Source organism: Eptatretus burgeri, chromosome 4, assembly GCF_056783735.1.
Source record: "Eptatretus burgeri isolate ZD-2024b chromosome 4, Ebu_testis_v1, whole genome shotgun sequence".
NCBI lineage: Eukaryota > Metazoa > Chordata > Myxini > Myxiniformes > Myxinidae > Eptatretus > Eptatretus burgeri.
This window is the reverse complement of record NC_140964.1, coordinates 115340606-115358040: the sequence shown is the minus strand read 5'-3', so window position 1 is coordinate 115358040 and position 17435 is coordinate 115340606. Positions and strand designations below refer to the sequence as shown.

The 17435-nt window shown below is 42.1% G+C and overlaps 2 protein-coding genes across 5 annotated transcripts in view; one reads left to right on the top strand and one right to left on the bottom strand.

The window, feature by feature from the left end:
- Positions 1-17435, bottom strand: part of LOC147028939 (ephrin type-B receptor 2-like) — a 195219-nt gene that overhangs the window by 132674 nt on the left and 45110 nt on the right. The gene's annotated exons all lie outside the window — the stretch shown is intronic.
- Positions 10349-11102, top strand: LOC147028940 (uncharacterized; the record flags this gene model as incomplete). Its single annotated transcript, XM_085880275.1, has 2 exons — positions 10349-10893; positions 10976-11102. Coding segments are annotated over 2 exons (672 nt in total), but the record flags the coding sequence as incomplete, so codon positions are not given.

The following is a 17435-nucleotide window of genomic DNA, read 5'->3' as shown; positions in this document are numbered from 1 at the left end:
GATGATGCAATTGGGAGTTCTGCTAACTGGCCGCGACTCATTTGGGGTTGTGAAATTAATCAGCTGAAACAGTGATCCCTGAAGGGTACTCAGCCAAGTATCCATTTGGAGATGTGTACTTGTTCACATTTACTGTTAATGAATGCATGTAAACTATATATGTACAGGACAATATAGGATCAATAGTTTATTAAAATAATTTCATAACATGCAGTGATGCATCGTGATAAGTGGAATGAGTAAGCAGTTGGAAAGGCAATGCTGAAGTACTCGATAATGAGCGGCTATCGACATGTATATTGTGCAGGAAAAACATAAAAGGAAGTGTCCCATTTTAATCTCCTCCTCCACAAAATCCCCCTTGGTGTTAGACACACACACACACACACACACACACACACACACACACACACACACACACACACACACTAGCTGTTATGCAATGCACTTTAGTATCATGCAATGCAATCCAAATTTCTGAGTCGATGTTGGGCAAAGACTGTTCCGTACCTGTGCTGAGTACACAGAGAGCTTCAGAGTCACAAAAAACTGGTTGTACTGGAGAAGGAAAAGGGGGAAATGTACTAATTTTGATCTTTCTGTAAACAATCATGTTAAAATATTGGTTTGTTTAGGATGTAGGTTCCTTCATGGCCAGATGCCATCTTATCTGCATAAGTTAGTCTTCAAAAGCTGTAAGTCTGAGAGTAAGTTAATCTTCAAAATCTGAGAATACCTGTTCCAGAATTGTCTTATTTGACATTATTTGTCAATTGTTGGAATTAATTTGTTGATGTAATACGTTTGCGGATCTCGCGTACTTTCGTGCGTGTCCTGGTCTGTGCCACATGCTCTTGTGGGCCTCATTGAGGTTTGTTCTGTGACATTGTGTAACCTTCGAAATAAAGCAAGATTTGAATTGTATGCAGGTAAAAATATGAAATAGCAGTTAAAATACTAGTTGCAAGTTAAGTGGTAGAAATAAAAGAGTTAAAGCTGACAAGACTTAAAAGCAATGGAAGAAAGCTCGCTTTTCGATCTTCCATGAAGCTCAATTTTGTATCGTAAAAAAAGAACGAAGTGCAAGCATCATCACCTTCTTATCTCAAACATGACTGCTGTCAAACGTGTCTCATTTGTGCTTGTGCGTCCCCAAATGGCTCGGAAATACAAGTTAAAAGTCAACAAACAAGTTTCAGTATTTTCCGAAGATCATTCATTTTCAATTATTTTAAGTTGCATGCAATCAATATTTAACGACAACCTTCAATTCAAAAGAATCTAAAGCTTTAAAATGTGGAGTCAATACCACTTGCTGAACTTTACAACCATACAATGAGCTCGAGTTCAATTCATACCCCAAAAGTAAACTTAACTATTGTTCTTTTGTGATGAAAAAAAAAAAAACGTTTTGTTTGCCCAACATGAATCAGTGGCAAAAAAAAAGAAAACAGATGGGGACTGGAAAAGAAAGCAGAACGCAGCAAAGGCCACTACAGAAACCTCCATCCCACAACAGCAGCAATAGTAGCAGCCTTTAACCTTGGCCTCCTCAATCACAAAATCCAACAGACAGGCGGACGGAGAGACACACCCCGTGCTTTGTGAATGCCAGTGGGTCCGAGACTACCCGGACATCTGTCGGCTTCCAGGCCCTGGATGAAAGGCCTAATATCTTAAATAGCAGTAAAGACTCAATGCCAATTGCTCCACCCCCATTCCCCCACTTGCCACTCCAGGATGGACGGCGAACTTTATTGTGCAGGAGAAGGAAGTATATGTAACATAACATGGTAGATGTCAGAGCAGGAAGTGTTTTAATACATGCAAGTCGAGTGACATCAGAAACAAAGTGTCATATACAGCATCAACAAATAGATCATACATTGTCAATTCATCAATTGTTATGAATGTTAATACGACTAAATCTTCTCATCATTGAAGACGAGACACTAAAGTTTCAGTTTTGTGGAGTAACCAGGCCATAAATGTAATAACGCTGTCTGAGAGGATAATGAGCATCCCGATGATGTGACTGAAAACAGTCTCATGCTATACGAACGATGCCGCTCTCGCGTCATTCTTACATAAAACAGAATCATTTTCAAAAAAGCCATGAAGATTGATATGGAGTGAGGTGATTGGCCATTCATTAGCAGACAACACCCAATAATACATCAAACATTAACATTTCAGGAACGAATGCTCAACAAGTCAAATAAACTGGAAGGTTAACAACTCATTGGTCTATACATTCAGTACATGTCGATTTTCAAGGAGTTAAAAGTTAACGACAGGTCCAACCTCCATTGCGGATGTGGGGTTGGGGCTTTATCATTCGAACCTTTTTTGGGAGAGTTAGTGGTGGGGTGGAGACTGAATGGGGGGTTGTCCTCACTTGTGGGATCTACACTGGTCTCAGGAGTTTCAGGCGGCTGCTGGTCATCATGAGCCATGGCTTGGATACGTGCATCGTTATTTGCATTATTCGACTCATCTCCATACAGATCTTCTGCGGCTGAGCAACTTGCACAAATAGATGCGTCATTAGCTCTTTGCAGATGTTGCCTATTACATCGGTATGTGCACTCACCAGACTGAACAACGTATGAATGTGGTAATTAATGATGTTTTTGGCCCACTGCTAGAGACCATGTTGAAATCCAGGGAAAGGGGCCATCCAAACATGATCTCCTGCTCACAATGGCGGAAGTGTTTCCATGGATGTCTAATCATGAAATAACTTCCGTTTGGCTTTTTCCTGATCAAAGTGGCATTTCACATCATGACGGTTGTAGTTGACCTGGGAAAGGAGTCCGCTCAAGGCATGTAAAGTATTCCGTTGGTGCCGACCCAAAAGGAGTTTGACCGTGACAGATTGATACCTTCTCGTGGCGTTGATCTGTAGTCAAGGAGTGCTCGATGTTTGCACATTTCTTCCACAGTTTCCTTACTGTTTGCATCCCTTTTTCCATTTCTCCATTAGAACATGAAGAGCAAGTACTGGAATGCCTGGTGTTGGCTTAATCGTTAAATTGGTGGGCTTGGGATCCTAGAATCCTGCGTTCAAATCCCACTTCACTGTTGAATTAAGACCAGGTGGGGTTGACTCTGCCTGTCATCCTTCTGAGGTCTGCAAAATGAGTGCCAGCTTTCTGCTATCCTGCGTTGGAGTGGTGACCCATCCAGCATTGTGCCCAATAGCCAAGGAGACTGCTTCGGCAGCAACAACGCTCTGCACAGAGTATGGTCCCCAATGGATGGAATGAAGTTCTAGCAGTGCGGTATTCAATTCCATCGCCAGAAAATCATTTAATCAATTCTTCCGATGAGTACTGAGGACAGTTGTCATGTCAGATCATTCTGGGACCTCAAAAGTTGCCTGTGCCTACACGGAATTCAAAATGGGATTGAGATGGAGATGACAAAAATGCAAATGGAGTCTTCTGTTGTTGAGCTGGCTCTCAGGTTGTTGATTTCAGATTAGTTATTAGGTAAGTATTCCCAAGGTAATGTATCAGGTGATTACAGTACATATCTGTGGACTCTATGTAGTGAATGAACAGCTCATATCTTTGAAGGTCAAACATCATTCTTTGCGGACGCATTGGAGCCGCTGCCAGTGTTTTTTTTCGAAGATATCTTCCAGAGGTTTGTGATGATTGTGGACTGTAACTTATTTCCCAAAGATGTAGTAATGGATCTTTTTGCAGGCATTCACATACACCCCAGGCACTCCTCCTTCGAAATTTCCATCCACAGAGTTCCCTTCTGTATCCATCTTTCACCCCCATTCATCCCTACACCCATTGTTTACCTGCCTCACCTTATCTTGGCCTTCTGCTCTGCTGCTGGTGTTTCCCCCCTCTCCCTCTCTCTGCTGTTCCTTTTGTACCATTGCTTACTCATCCACTCAGTGTACAAGTACTATCTATTCCACAAGTCTCAGCTATATTTCAAAAAGAAAGCTCTATTAAAAACGTTTTTGCAGAATTTTTTCCTGGTGGTAATTGTCGATTCAAATGGTGGTAATTGTCTCGGCACAGTCAATGTCCTCCAGCATCTGATTCATTATGCGTTGAAATATTTCCGGTGATCACTCCAGGACAATTTGAAAGCCACAACCATCGGAACTTCCCAATGGGAGAGTCGAATCTTGTGAGAAACAATGAATCGTCATCCAACTTGATTTGCGTGAAACCACCCTTGGCATCTGAGATGCTACCTACTATATCTACTTTCGTTCACATATGGTATTGCTCTCACTTAATTACCTTGTTCAGATCACTCGGATCAAGATAGATCCTGATTTTGCCATTGTGGATGGACACAGATGTGGAGCTAAGCCACTAAGTGGGCCTTTAGTTTTTCGCAATGTTCCATTTTCAGACATGTCATTCAATTTCTTGATGATCCTCTTTCTGTTTTTTTTCAAAAGATGTTGGCTGTCAATGGATGGCATGCACTACACTTTTGGCATTGGGTTCCAACTTGATAGTGGAGGCAACTGGTAGTGTACCAATTGTATTTTTGTTAAGTTCTTGGAATTCATCTGGACCTTCTGGGAGTACTCCACTCTTAAAAGATTACAGCCACACGATCAAGCCAAGAGTCTCAGCGGTGCTTCCGACGAGTACATTCTCTTCACTGAGATTGAAGATTTCAAAGATTGCGACATATGAGTTGCCATTGCATTTCACAGACAAATTGACAGCTCCTTCAGGTCGGATTTAGTGATCAGAGTAAGTTTTAAGAATTTTTTTTATGGATTTTCGAAGTTCCCATGTATTCTTTACTTATCGAGAGTCAGAAAGAGTGAGCATACTGCGATGAGCTGTGGTGTCAATATGGAACTTTGTTTTGTGATTTTCCAGCAGTAAGAGAATACCTGTGTCATCATTGCCACAGATTTTATATCTGTGGCAACTTTATATATGTGTTTACATCGTGAGTGAGCCAGTCAATTCCTGACAGCACAAGAACATGAAACTGTAATCAATGTTTGATGTGATCAAGTGCTGGAACCCTTTTGCTACATTGTAACTACTACAGCGCGCACACACACACACACACACACACACACACACACACACACACACACACACACACACACACACACACACACACACACACACACACACACACACACCACGATATCTATTGGCATTTAATACATTGGATATTGAGTAAGTTAAGCCTCGTGTTGGCTTCGCTGTTAGAGTGGCTGGCTTGGGATCTTCGAGTCCTGAATTTGAGCCCCTGTTTTTTCACCATTGAAGAAACACCAGGTGGGGTTGACTCAGCCACTCATCCTTTTGAGTTCAGCAAAATGAGTACCAGTGCACTGGTACAGGGGATTTGCATTAGTGGCACAGCTGTGCCCTCAGCCAACGATGCTACCTGCAGCTATGTGCTGCATACAAAGGAGGAGGAGGAGGATCGAGTATGATCAGTCAGTGGAGAAAAGCCTTCACATCACAGACTCTCCAAAAATGAAAAAAAAATTGTTTTCCTGTGTCAGTACAACTTGTTCCAAGACCAATTTACTTCTGATTCTTTCAAAAAATGTATTATTTTTGAGAGCAACTCGCAAGTCCTCGTTCTCCCTTTCTTCCTCAGCTTCTGTTACAAATGAAAACCCCTCAAGTAGAAATGCCAAATCATTCATTTTGAAATCAACAAACAACCAGTGTATTTTTTTAATGCAAAACTCAATACCAGATGCATAACGCTTGGAAATGCACTTTTCATCCCAAGTTTTGTCTTGAAAAGTTCCTCTTTATTGCAGGGTCTAAGTCTCCTGGTACAGCTGTCCCACAAACCGTACATGCATGCAGACAGAGACAAAAACACTGGACGACTTATTTTAAACATCAATTAAACACAACTGGTGACCTTGGGTGAAGTGACGTACTTTACAGAGCAATCTGGGTGTGAGCATCGCTAGCTATTTCATGTAGCTTTTCCCTCCACAGTCAATGGGCCAATTAAGAAAAAAAAACACTCAATCCCCCCATGGAATGCCAACCCACAGGGTTTATCCATGCTCTATCCTATAAATACTGAGCATCGAATGAGGAGGTTGGACACAAAGTCCGACCAGCGATAGCCAAGGATTCTCCGAAGAGACCTGGTACCAAAGGAATTAAGTCTCCATCTCAGATCCCTGGTCGGAGTCCAAGTCTCACACCATAGAGCAAGACTCGAAGCACCAAGGACCTGAAGACTTGGACTTTCATCCTCCCGCACAAGCACCGACAGTGCCACACCCCATGATCCAGTGAATCCATGACTCCCCAAGCCTGACCCAGATGTCTGTTGACCTCTGGCTCCAAGCCACCAGAGATATGAATATCACTGCCAAGGTAAGTGAATCTCTCCACGACCTCAACTTCCTCACCACAAACAGGTACAGACAGGACAGCAGCATCCAAGATGTCACCGAAAGCCTGGATCTTAATTTTGACCAAGGACACCTGTAATCCCAGCGGTTCTGACTCCTCATTCAGCACCTTGAGGGTCCCCAAAAGGATATCTAAAGTCTCCGCTGAGATGACTGCATCATCGGTGAAATCAAGGTCAGAGATCTTAACATTCCCAAAGGATGCACCGCAGTTTGATCTCTCGAACATCCTCCCAAGAATCCAGTCCATACAAGTGCTGAAAAGTGTGGGGGCCAGTACACACCCTGGATGAACTCCAGTAAAAACTGGAAATAAGTCAGAGATGGCACTACCACATCTCACAGCACTCTCAGTACCAGAGTATAGTTCAGGCATCAGATTGATCAGTTTTGGTGGCACCCCATGAAGACCAAGAATCCTCCAGAGGACATCCCGATTCACTGAATCAAACACTTTACAGAGATCAACATGTCCTGCAAGCAGCCCCTGCCGAAACTCTCATCTGCGTTCTGTGAGGACCCGAAGAGCAAGGATACGGTCAATCGTTGACCTCTTTGGTGTAAAGCCTGACTGCACTGGATGCTGGTGCTCAAGCAGATGGTGGCGAACCCTATCAATAATTATCCGAGCAAAGACCTTGCCCGGCACTGAGAGCAGCGTCACCCCTCAGTAGTTGTTGCAGTCTTGGCGATCACCCTTCCCTTTCCAGAGAGGGACAACAAGGCCCCTCTTCCAATCAGTTTGTATGATGCCTGTGTTCCAGGCAGAGAACAGAACTACATGGAATGACACGAGTGTAACATGTCCACCAGCCTTGAGAAGTTCAGCATGGATGCCACAGGTCCCTGAAACTTTACCCCATTTCAACCGGTTCACCGCAGCTTGTGTTTCCAGAAACAAAGATGGACCACAGTTGATTGGAGGGTCAGCAACAGGGATTGTAACACCCCTGATGTCCAACTCGACAGCTGGTGGATCAGTCTGGCTCAAAGTAACCGGCCCAGCGGACTTTCACTTCAAACTCCTCTGTCAAGAGCCCACCACCCTCTGCTCTCGCTGCAGTTCACTGAGAGACGGGCTTGGATGAACGCAATGCACAAATTCCCCTGTAAGCAGGATGAGTATCACTTGACCACAGGTGATGCTCTACCCCCTCACAGATTCCCCACACATAGGCCTCCTTGACCACCCTTAGCACACGTGCAGTTTTACACCTCAGCTCCCTGAACAGCTCAGCTCTGTCATTTAGCCTGGCCCTGTGACTGGTCAATGGTATCCAGTGTCCCTTGAGAGACAAAATTCTTCTTCGCCCTCCAGTGAGTTCCAAGACATCTACTGACGACATCAAGGTCGGTGGTCTTGAAGACACTCCACGACTCTTCAGGATTCCCCAAAGCACCCAGACCCTCCAAATCTCCACTCAGCCTGTTTCGCAAACTCCTCAACTACCCTCTCATCCTTGAGCTTGCCAACATCCAGCCGAGTCTGGGATGGTACCATTCTGTTGGATTTAAGGTGCAACTTAAGAGTTGCTACCACAAGCCGGTGGTCAGTATTGAGGAACTGAACACTCCGGTAGACCCTGCAGTTCTGGATCATCCTCCAACGACCATCAACGAGCACATGGTCAACGAGCCAGCGTTGGAATACCAAGTCCAGCGATGACTTCTCAAGCTCTTTGTTAAGAGCATACATAGAAAACTGTCAGTGGGTGAAACTGAAACTTTACATGTTACATGACCATGTGATGTAGCGGTCACTATTCACGTCAACAGAGGCCAAAGGTTAAAATCAGACAATTTCCTAAAATCCTCAATTTTCATCTGATTGACGAGAAATTTGAAGAGGATTTGCATATCAAGTACCTGAATTCAACCACGAACTCTTTTTGAATTCAACATCAGCCAAAAGGTCAACATTAGTGAAAATATCAACATAGGCCGAATTTCTAAAATTGTCCACTTTTATCCGATGGACTTGAAATTTGAAGAGGATTTTCATATCAGGTCAATTAATTCAACCACCAATTATTTTTGAGGTCAAAATGTCAATATATGCCTCGTTTATAAAATGGAGACATAAGGTTAAAAACTATATATATATATATATATATATATATATATATATATATATATATATATATATATATATATATATATATATATATATATATATATATATGTCATGATAGCTCAAAAAGTTGTGGACAAGTGATAACAAAATAAGGTGGATTTGAGTTGGTTCGGTGACAAAAGAGTTGGCTCACATCAAGTCCTTCTCAAGACTGGTTGGGGTATGTATTCTCTGAATACCATCGTCTTTCCTGAAATCACAGCTCAAAATGGCACAGCATCTCTCCAAAAACATCAAATGAATAACCAAAAAAAAAAACTCCTTTCACAAGATTTAATGAACAAGCTGAGGTTCATTAAAAATCAGCTTATTATTAGCAAGCCGATGATAACTAAATGGGAATAAATGAGTTTAAAAGATTGGAAAATTGAAAATCGCATGAAAAGCATTTAACTTCAAACAGCATATTTTTCCGGTATTATTCAAATATTTATGTCCAGAGTACAACAAAGGAGACAAAGATCAATGGACAAACCCAAAAACAATTATTTTGAAACACCAATCTTCATTGTTTAAGGGTCAGCAGTTCATTAGGCAGAGTATAGCATTATTCCAAGCATACCATTGCCACACCAGGTCACACCATCAGCATTACTATCAAGGTTTAGAGCGGCATTGTTCATACACCTATTCCAATGCAAGATATGCACAGTCATGAGCCAAAATGATCAGGAGATCATGTGGAAGTGGAAGTAGGTCATACTTATCTTTATTGACTTGAATCATTTGAATATTCAAACAACAAAAGACAAATAATATTGATTATTTTGTGAACATAACAAAAGGAACATAGATACTTTTACTGCAAAAGATGAGTTAACTGAAGCCAATAAGCAACCATTTTACAGATTATCACTTTAAACCAGGGAGCAACAGTGGTACAGCCAAAACAACAGGAATGCACTGTAATTATCAGTGCACTTGCCTGTGCAGCCAATTTCTGCACATATTACCACTTCCTACCAGTTCAGTAATTAGCGTTAACACTCACTTCGGGAGATAACGACTAAATGATGCCCAGCAGCTGTTCTTGGGGCACACAGAATGCCGTGACCTGCTGAGCTAACAGGGCCCCAATGGAGTGGTCAGCTGGGTGGCCTCAATTTTACGGCACAACGTTCTGACATTCAATTAAGCAGCTGGAAAAGCCAGCAAAATTGTTATGTGAATGCTTTTCCAATTCCCAAGACATTGAAGCAATTTGGGAGACGGAATAAGTTTTTGGGCTAGAAAGGAGAGACCATTATAATTGCACAAACATACTCAAAACTTCACTGATCGTAAACACACAGCGAATAATACAACCTCATTAGCAATTGCATGAACAGAATGTCAGGTATATATATATATATATATATATATATATATATATATATATATATATATATATATATATATATATATATATATATATATATATATATATATATATATACACACATATATATATATATATATATATATATATATATATATATATATATACATGTGTCTGTCATATATATACATATATATATATATATATACATGTGTCTGTCATATATATACATATATATATATATATATATACATGTGAAAGTGTGTCTGTCTGTGTGTCTGTGTGTGTTTGTCTGTGACCTATGCACGCGAAAAGTACTGGACTGATCCTCACCAAACTTCACATGCTGACAGAACATGTACCCGTGAGTGTCCCGATGTAAAAGAATTGTACTTCCGACTTCCGGTTTCCGAATTATGACGTCGTCACCTGATTTCGTAACGTTAATTTTTCAAGTTCAGCCGATTGACATGGGGCCAACGGAATTTGGCAAAAACGTGGTCTTCCACACGTACATTGCCTTTTTTGGCTCAGAGAAAAACTTAGACCCTCCCAGATTGACTCAGTCATTCGCGCTGAATTGCCCAACCTAGAAGAGGATCCGTTTTTGTACGCTATTGTGAAACGTCATATGATCCATGGTCCATGTGGGGTAATAAATAGCAAGGCACCCTGCATGAGAAATGGAAAATGTGGAAAGAGGTTCCCTCGAGAACTCCTCCACGAAACGCAGTCGGATAAAGATGGATATCCGTTGTATCGTAGGCGGGCACCTGATGATGGTGGATTTGAAACAACGGTTAAAGTTCACGGTATTCCTGAACCCGTCGTTGTTGATAATAAATGGATAGTTCCATATATCCCATTACTCTCCACTATTTTCAATGCCCATATCAACGTTGAGTACTGCAATAGTGTAAAAGCTATCAAATACATATGCAAATGCATTCACAAGGGCAGTGATCAAGCCGTAGTAACCACTGAGAGAAACGACATCAACGAGGTTCAAAAATATGAAAATGGTCGATATATATATATATATATATATATATATATATATATATATATATATATATATATATATATATATATATATATATATATATATATATATATGCACCAATGAAGCCATATGGAGGATATTGAACTTCCCCATTACTGGCAGGTTTCCTCCAGTTATTCACCTGACAATTCACCTTGAGAACGGACAGAGAGTTTATTTTACAGATCAAAATGTCCAACAATGAGCGGAAGAACCTCCTATTTCTAACTTACCGGCATTTTTCAAACTATGCGAAATTGATGACTTTGCTCGAACTCTACTGTATGCTCAGGTGCCAACGTATTTCACTTGGAACTCGAGTCAGAAACGTTGGAACAGGAGGAAGCAAGGTTCAGAAGTTCCAGGATATCCCGGTGTTTACAAATCTGACGCATTGGGTCGAGTGTACACAGTACATCCCAATAATTTTGAGTGTTTCTGCGTCCGCCTCCTCCTGCATGTGAAACGAGGTCCAGTGAGTTTCATAGACCTGAGAAGGGTGGTACTGGCAAAACATTTGTCCTCAACCATTTGCTTGCTGAGATGAGGAGCCAGAAAAAGATCGCATTCGCCGTTTCTTCATCCGGTATAGCCGCAACACTACTTTCAGTGGCTGCACAGCGCATTCTGCTTTCAAATTGCCTCTCGACTTAGCGACAATGGAATATCCGGTTTGTGGCATTGGCAAACAAACTGAAGCAGAAAAAGTGCTGAAGAATTGCGACCTCATAGTTTGGGATGAAGGTACGATGTCGCCTAAGGATGCATTCGAAGCATTAGATAGAGCTATGCGAGATTTAAGAGGAGTAGACCTGCCTATAGGTGGAGTTACGCTGGTTATTTCTGGCGATTTCAGACAAACTTTACCTGTAGTACCCCGTGGCACTCCAGCTGATGAAATGAAAGCCAGTATAAAATCTTCATACCTCTGGACATTCGTACAAACTATCCATCGAACAACAAATATGAGGGTTAAATTATATGGTGATTTCGATGCTGGCAATTTCGCACAATTACTTCTCAAACTTGGAAATGGTGAAATCCCGAACACAAATGATATAATATCTATTCCCGATGACTGTGGTACAATAGTTTCATCTATGAAAGAATTAGAGGCTCATGTGTATCCCAATTTAGCGACTATTTACAAAAACATACAGTGGCTCTGTGAAAGAACAATCCTGGCTCCACTTAATGAAACAGTCCGTGTAAGAAACCATCAGTTATTACAAGTGGTTCCAGGTGAACAACATAGTCACAAGTCGATGGACACCACACTGGATACTGAGCAAGCCATACATTAACCCACAGAATTTCTAAACTCATTGGAATTACCAGGATTGCCTCCGTACAATCTGTCATTAAAAGTTGGATGCCCTATTATGTTATTACGTAATCGAGATGCACCAAAACTTTGCAACGGAACTAAACTTATTGTGAAAAGACTACTACCACATGTAATTGAGGCCACTATCATGACAGGATGTGCGAAAGGAGAAAATGTGTTCATTCCGCGAATTCCACTCATTCCATCAAATTCAACGATTGAATTTAAGAGACTACAATTTCCTGTATGCCTGTGCTTTGCGATGTCTATCAATAAGGCACAATGACAGTCATTGAAAGTAGCAGGGCTGGAATTATCCACTCCTTGCTTTTCCCATGGTCAGCTATATGTGGGATGCTCCAGAGTGAGATCATCGGAGGCTTTATACATATTGGCCCCAGAGGGGAAGACATCAAATATTGTTTATCCTCGAGCACTCCACTAAAATTATTGAGCTACTTCAGTTATTTCATCAACGGGAATAGGATGTGCGATGAAGGAAATACATGTTGCTGCTGAAAAATAAAAATGGTGGTGGGAAATTAAAAAAATGGTGGTGGTGGTTTGTATTTATACATATTACAGATATAAATAGAATGGTGATGGCGTAAGGCGTACGTGTATAATATTTTATAATTAAATGGTTATGGGCTATGTAGATATTTTATAGAATGGTTCTGGGCATAGATACGTTGTCACTTCATATACATAATCTTCTTCTTCCTCTTTCGGCTAGCTCCCGCTAGGGGTCGCCACAGCGGACCAACTGTCTCCATTTCGCTCTATCCTCCACATCTTCCATTGACACTCCAACCACCCGCATGTCCGCCCTCACCGCATCCATGAACCTCTTCTTTGGCCTTCCTCTTCTCCTCCTGCCTGGCGGCTCCATCTTCAACATCCTTCTCCCGATATACTCCGTTTCCCTCCTGTGCACATGTCCAAACCATCTCAATCTCGCCTCTCTCACTTTGTCTCCAAACCGTCCTACCTGCGCTGTCCCTCTAATACACTCATTTCTTATCCTATCCATCCTCGTCACTCCCAACGAGAATCGCAGCATCTTTAACTCTGCCACCTCCAGCTCTGCTTCCTGTCTTTTTGTTAGTGCCACACGCCTCCAAACCATACAACATAGCTGGTCTCACTACCGTCTTGTATACTTTCCCCTTCACTCTTGCAGCTACCCTTCTGTCACAAATCACTCCTGCAACTCTTCTCCACCCACTCCATCCTGCCTGCACTCTCTTTTCACTTCTCTCCCACACTCTCCGTTACTTTGGACAGTTGATCCCAAGTATTTAAACCCATCCACCTTCCCCACCTCAACTCCTTGCAACCGCACCATACCACCACCCTCCCTCTCATTTACGCACATGTACTCCGTCTTACTCCTACTGACTAACATTCCCCTTCTCTCCAGTGCGTACCTCCACCTCTTAAGGCTCGATTCAGCCTGCTCCCTACTCTCCCTACAGATCATGATGTCATCCGCGAACATCATGGTCCATAGAACTCAGTCTGATCTCGTCCGTCAACCTGTCCATCACCATTACCAAACAGGAAAGGGCTCAGAGTCGATCCTTGGTGCAATCCCACTTTAACAGCTTAAACCGGTCCGTCATTCCTACCGCACACCTCACCGCTGTCACACTGTCCTCATACATATCCTGCACGATCCTCACATACTTCTCCAACACTCCCGACTTCCTCATACAATACCACAACTCCTCTCTTGGCACCCTATCATAAGCTTTCTCTAAATCCACAAACACACAATGTAACTCTTTCTGGCCTTCCCTATACTTCTCCATCAACATTCTCAAAGCAAACATCGCATCAGTGGTGCTCTTTCCTGGCATAAACCCATATTGCTGCTCACAGATCGTCACCTCTCCTCTCAACCGAGCTTCCACTACTCTTTCCCACAACTTCATGGTGTGGCTTAACAACTTTATCCCTCTGTAATTTCCACAGCTCTGCACATCACCCTTATTCTTGAAAATCAGAACCAGCACACTTAATCTCCACTGCTCCGGCGTCCTCTCACTTTCCAAGACTTTAATAAGCAATCTCGTTAACAACCCCACTGCCATCTCTCCCTAAGCACTTCCATGCCTCCACTGGTATACCATCTGGAGCCAACCGCCTTTCCACTTTTCATCTTCTTCATAGCAGTCCTCACTTCATCCTTACTGATCCACCCCACTTCCAGATTCACTATCTCCACCTCTTCCAACCTTCTCTCTCTCTCATTTTCTTCATTCATCAGCTCCTCAAAGTACTCCATCCACCTTCTCAACACACTCTCCTCGCTCGTCAGCACATTCCCATTTGCGTCCTTTATCACCAGACCTGCAGCACATCCTTCCCAGCTCGGTCCCTCTGTCTTGCCAATCGGTATAAATCATTTTCCCCTTCTTTTGTATCCAACTTCTCATACAGCTCGTCATATGCCTTTTCCTTGGCCTTTGCCACCTCTCTTTTTGCTTTTCGACGCCACTCCTTGTACTCCTGCCGACTTTCTTCATCTCTCTGACTATCCCACTTCTTTTTCGCCAACCCCTTCTTCCTTATACTTTCCTGTACTTCCTCATTCCACCACCAAGTCTCCTTATCTTCCTTCCTCTGTCCAGATGTCACACCAAGTACCTTCCTAGCTATCTCCCTCACAACTTCTGCTGTCGTTGCCCAATCATCCCACCCATCTTTACCACCATCCAACGCCTGTCTCACCTCCTCCCTAAATTTCACGCCACAGTCTTCCTCCTTCAGCTTCCACCATCTGGTCCTTGGTTCAGCCCTCACTCTCTTCCTCAACCTCACCTCTAAAGTCATCCTACAGACCACCAATCGATGCTGTCGAGCTACACTCTCCCCTGCCACAACCTTACAGTCACTAATCTCTTTCAGGTTGCATCTCCTGCTTAAGATGTAATCCACCTGTGTGCACTTTCCTCCACTCTTGTATGTCACCCTGTGTTCCTCCTTCTTCTTGAAATACGTGTTTACCACTGCCATTTCCATTCTTTTTGCAAACTCTACCACCATTTGCCCTTCCACATTTCTCTTGTTGAGACCGTACCTCCCCATCACCTCCTCATCCTCTTTATTCCCTTCCCCAACATGTCCATTGAAATCTGATCCAATCACCACTCTTTCATCCTTGGATACACTCTCCACCACTTCATCTAACTCACTCCAGAAATCTTCTTTATACTCCATCTCACACCCCATATGTGGGGCATATGCACTGATGACATTCATCATCACCCCTTCAATTTCCAACTTCACACTCATCACTCGGTCAGACACCCTCCTCACCTCCAATACCCTCTTGACATGATCTTCCTTCAGGATTATCCCGACACCATTTCTCCTCCCATCCACACCATGGTAGAACAGTTTGAAACCACCTCCAATGCTCCTCGCCTTACTCCCCATCCACTTGGTCTCTTGTACACACAGTATGTCCACCTTTCTTCTCTCCATCATATCAGCCAACTCTCGCCCTTTGCCAGTCATCGTCCCAACATTCAGAGTTCCAACTCTCACCTCCACACTTCTACCCTTCCCCCTCTCCCACTGCCTCCGGACTCGCCTTCCCCGTCTCCTTCTCCTCCTTCGCCCAGCAGTAGCACAATTTCCACTGGTACCCTGCTGACCACCGGTACCGGTGGCGGTCGTTGGTAACCCGGGCCTCGACCGATCCGGTATGGAAATTCGTTTTGTTGTCCGCATAATGATTTGGCATAGGTTTTTACGCCGGATGCCCTTCCTGACGCAACCCTGGTCGCCTCTTACGACACACAGGGATATGGTACACCTATTCTAACCGGGGCATACACCGGGCCCAGTACAACTGGTGCTCATTTCGCCGACCTCGGAAGGATGGCAGGCTGAGTCAACCCCCTGGTGTTTTTCGACTTGGTTTTTATATATATATATATATATATATATATATATATATATATATATATATATATATATATATATATATATATACACACACATTATATATATATACACATATACATATACATACACATTATATATATATACATATACATACATATATTAATTCAGTGTCCCAACGGGGCTTGAACTCAGGACCTCTTGGGTCCCAAGCCACTGCCCTTACCACTGCGCCAACACCAGGCTCACTTCATATACATAATATAACATAATTATTTATCAGGATAACAGATGTAAATAAATCAAATACGCTGGGCCAGGCTGGGTTATGCCCGACGTATAAATTAAGTCACAAATGATGACATGAAACCAGCCTCACATTGTTGAGGCATTATGGTTTTTTATCTGATGCGGCAATAAATCTTAACATTTTTGAACTCGAGTCTTCTGCAGATAAAACATTGCGGGGAAAATATAATATTCTAGTGGTGATGAAAAAAAATAATAATGGTGGCAGCCTCTACAATTGTACAATTAACTGTGACATACTCCTTCAGACCCACCGTCATCCACGAGATTCCTGTGCTCCGCACAGGTATCCCTGCTGGTATATATGTATATATATATATATATATATATATATATATATATATATATATATACATATATATATGTATACATATATATATATATATATATATATATATATATATACATATATATATGTATACATATATATATATATATATGTATATATATATATATATATACATATATGTATATATATATATATATATATATATATATATATATATATATATATATATATATTGCTATGGATTTCATAATCGGATCTGACTAATGCGTACAAACATTTAGGTCCTCAGACAGTTATTTCCCTAAATGCATGTCCAGGATAGACCCATCCCCATGTCTGGTGGGATTCTAACTTTGATGCATTGGAGAAGGGTATAGAACAGATTCCCTTTCTCATGGGATGGCCTTTTTCTCTTTACGACACGTTCATGCACGCGAGATAGCCGTTAGCCCAACGGAGGCTCATCTTCCCACTTTCCATCAGGACACATTGGCTTGGAGGTGGACGATTTATTGACACTTTGGACTTACAGGATGTTTGATTAAGCACACAATGGGCTTTTCATGAGTAGTTATTCTGCTAGTTAAATACGACTGTGGATAATTTACCTCACCCACATATTTTTCATTGACGTTCGACTCCCACTTCTTTCACCGACATTGATGTCCACCTTTTTCTATCAACGTTTGATGACCCTT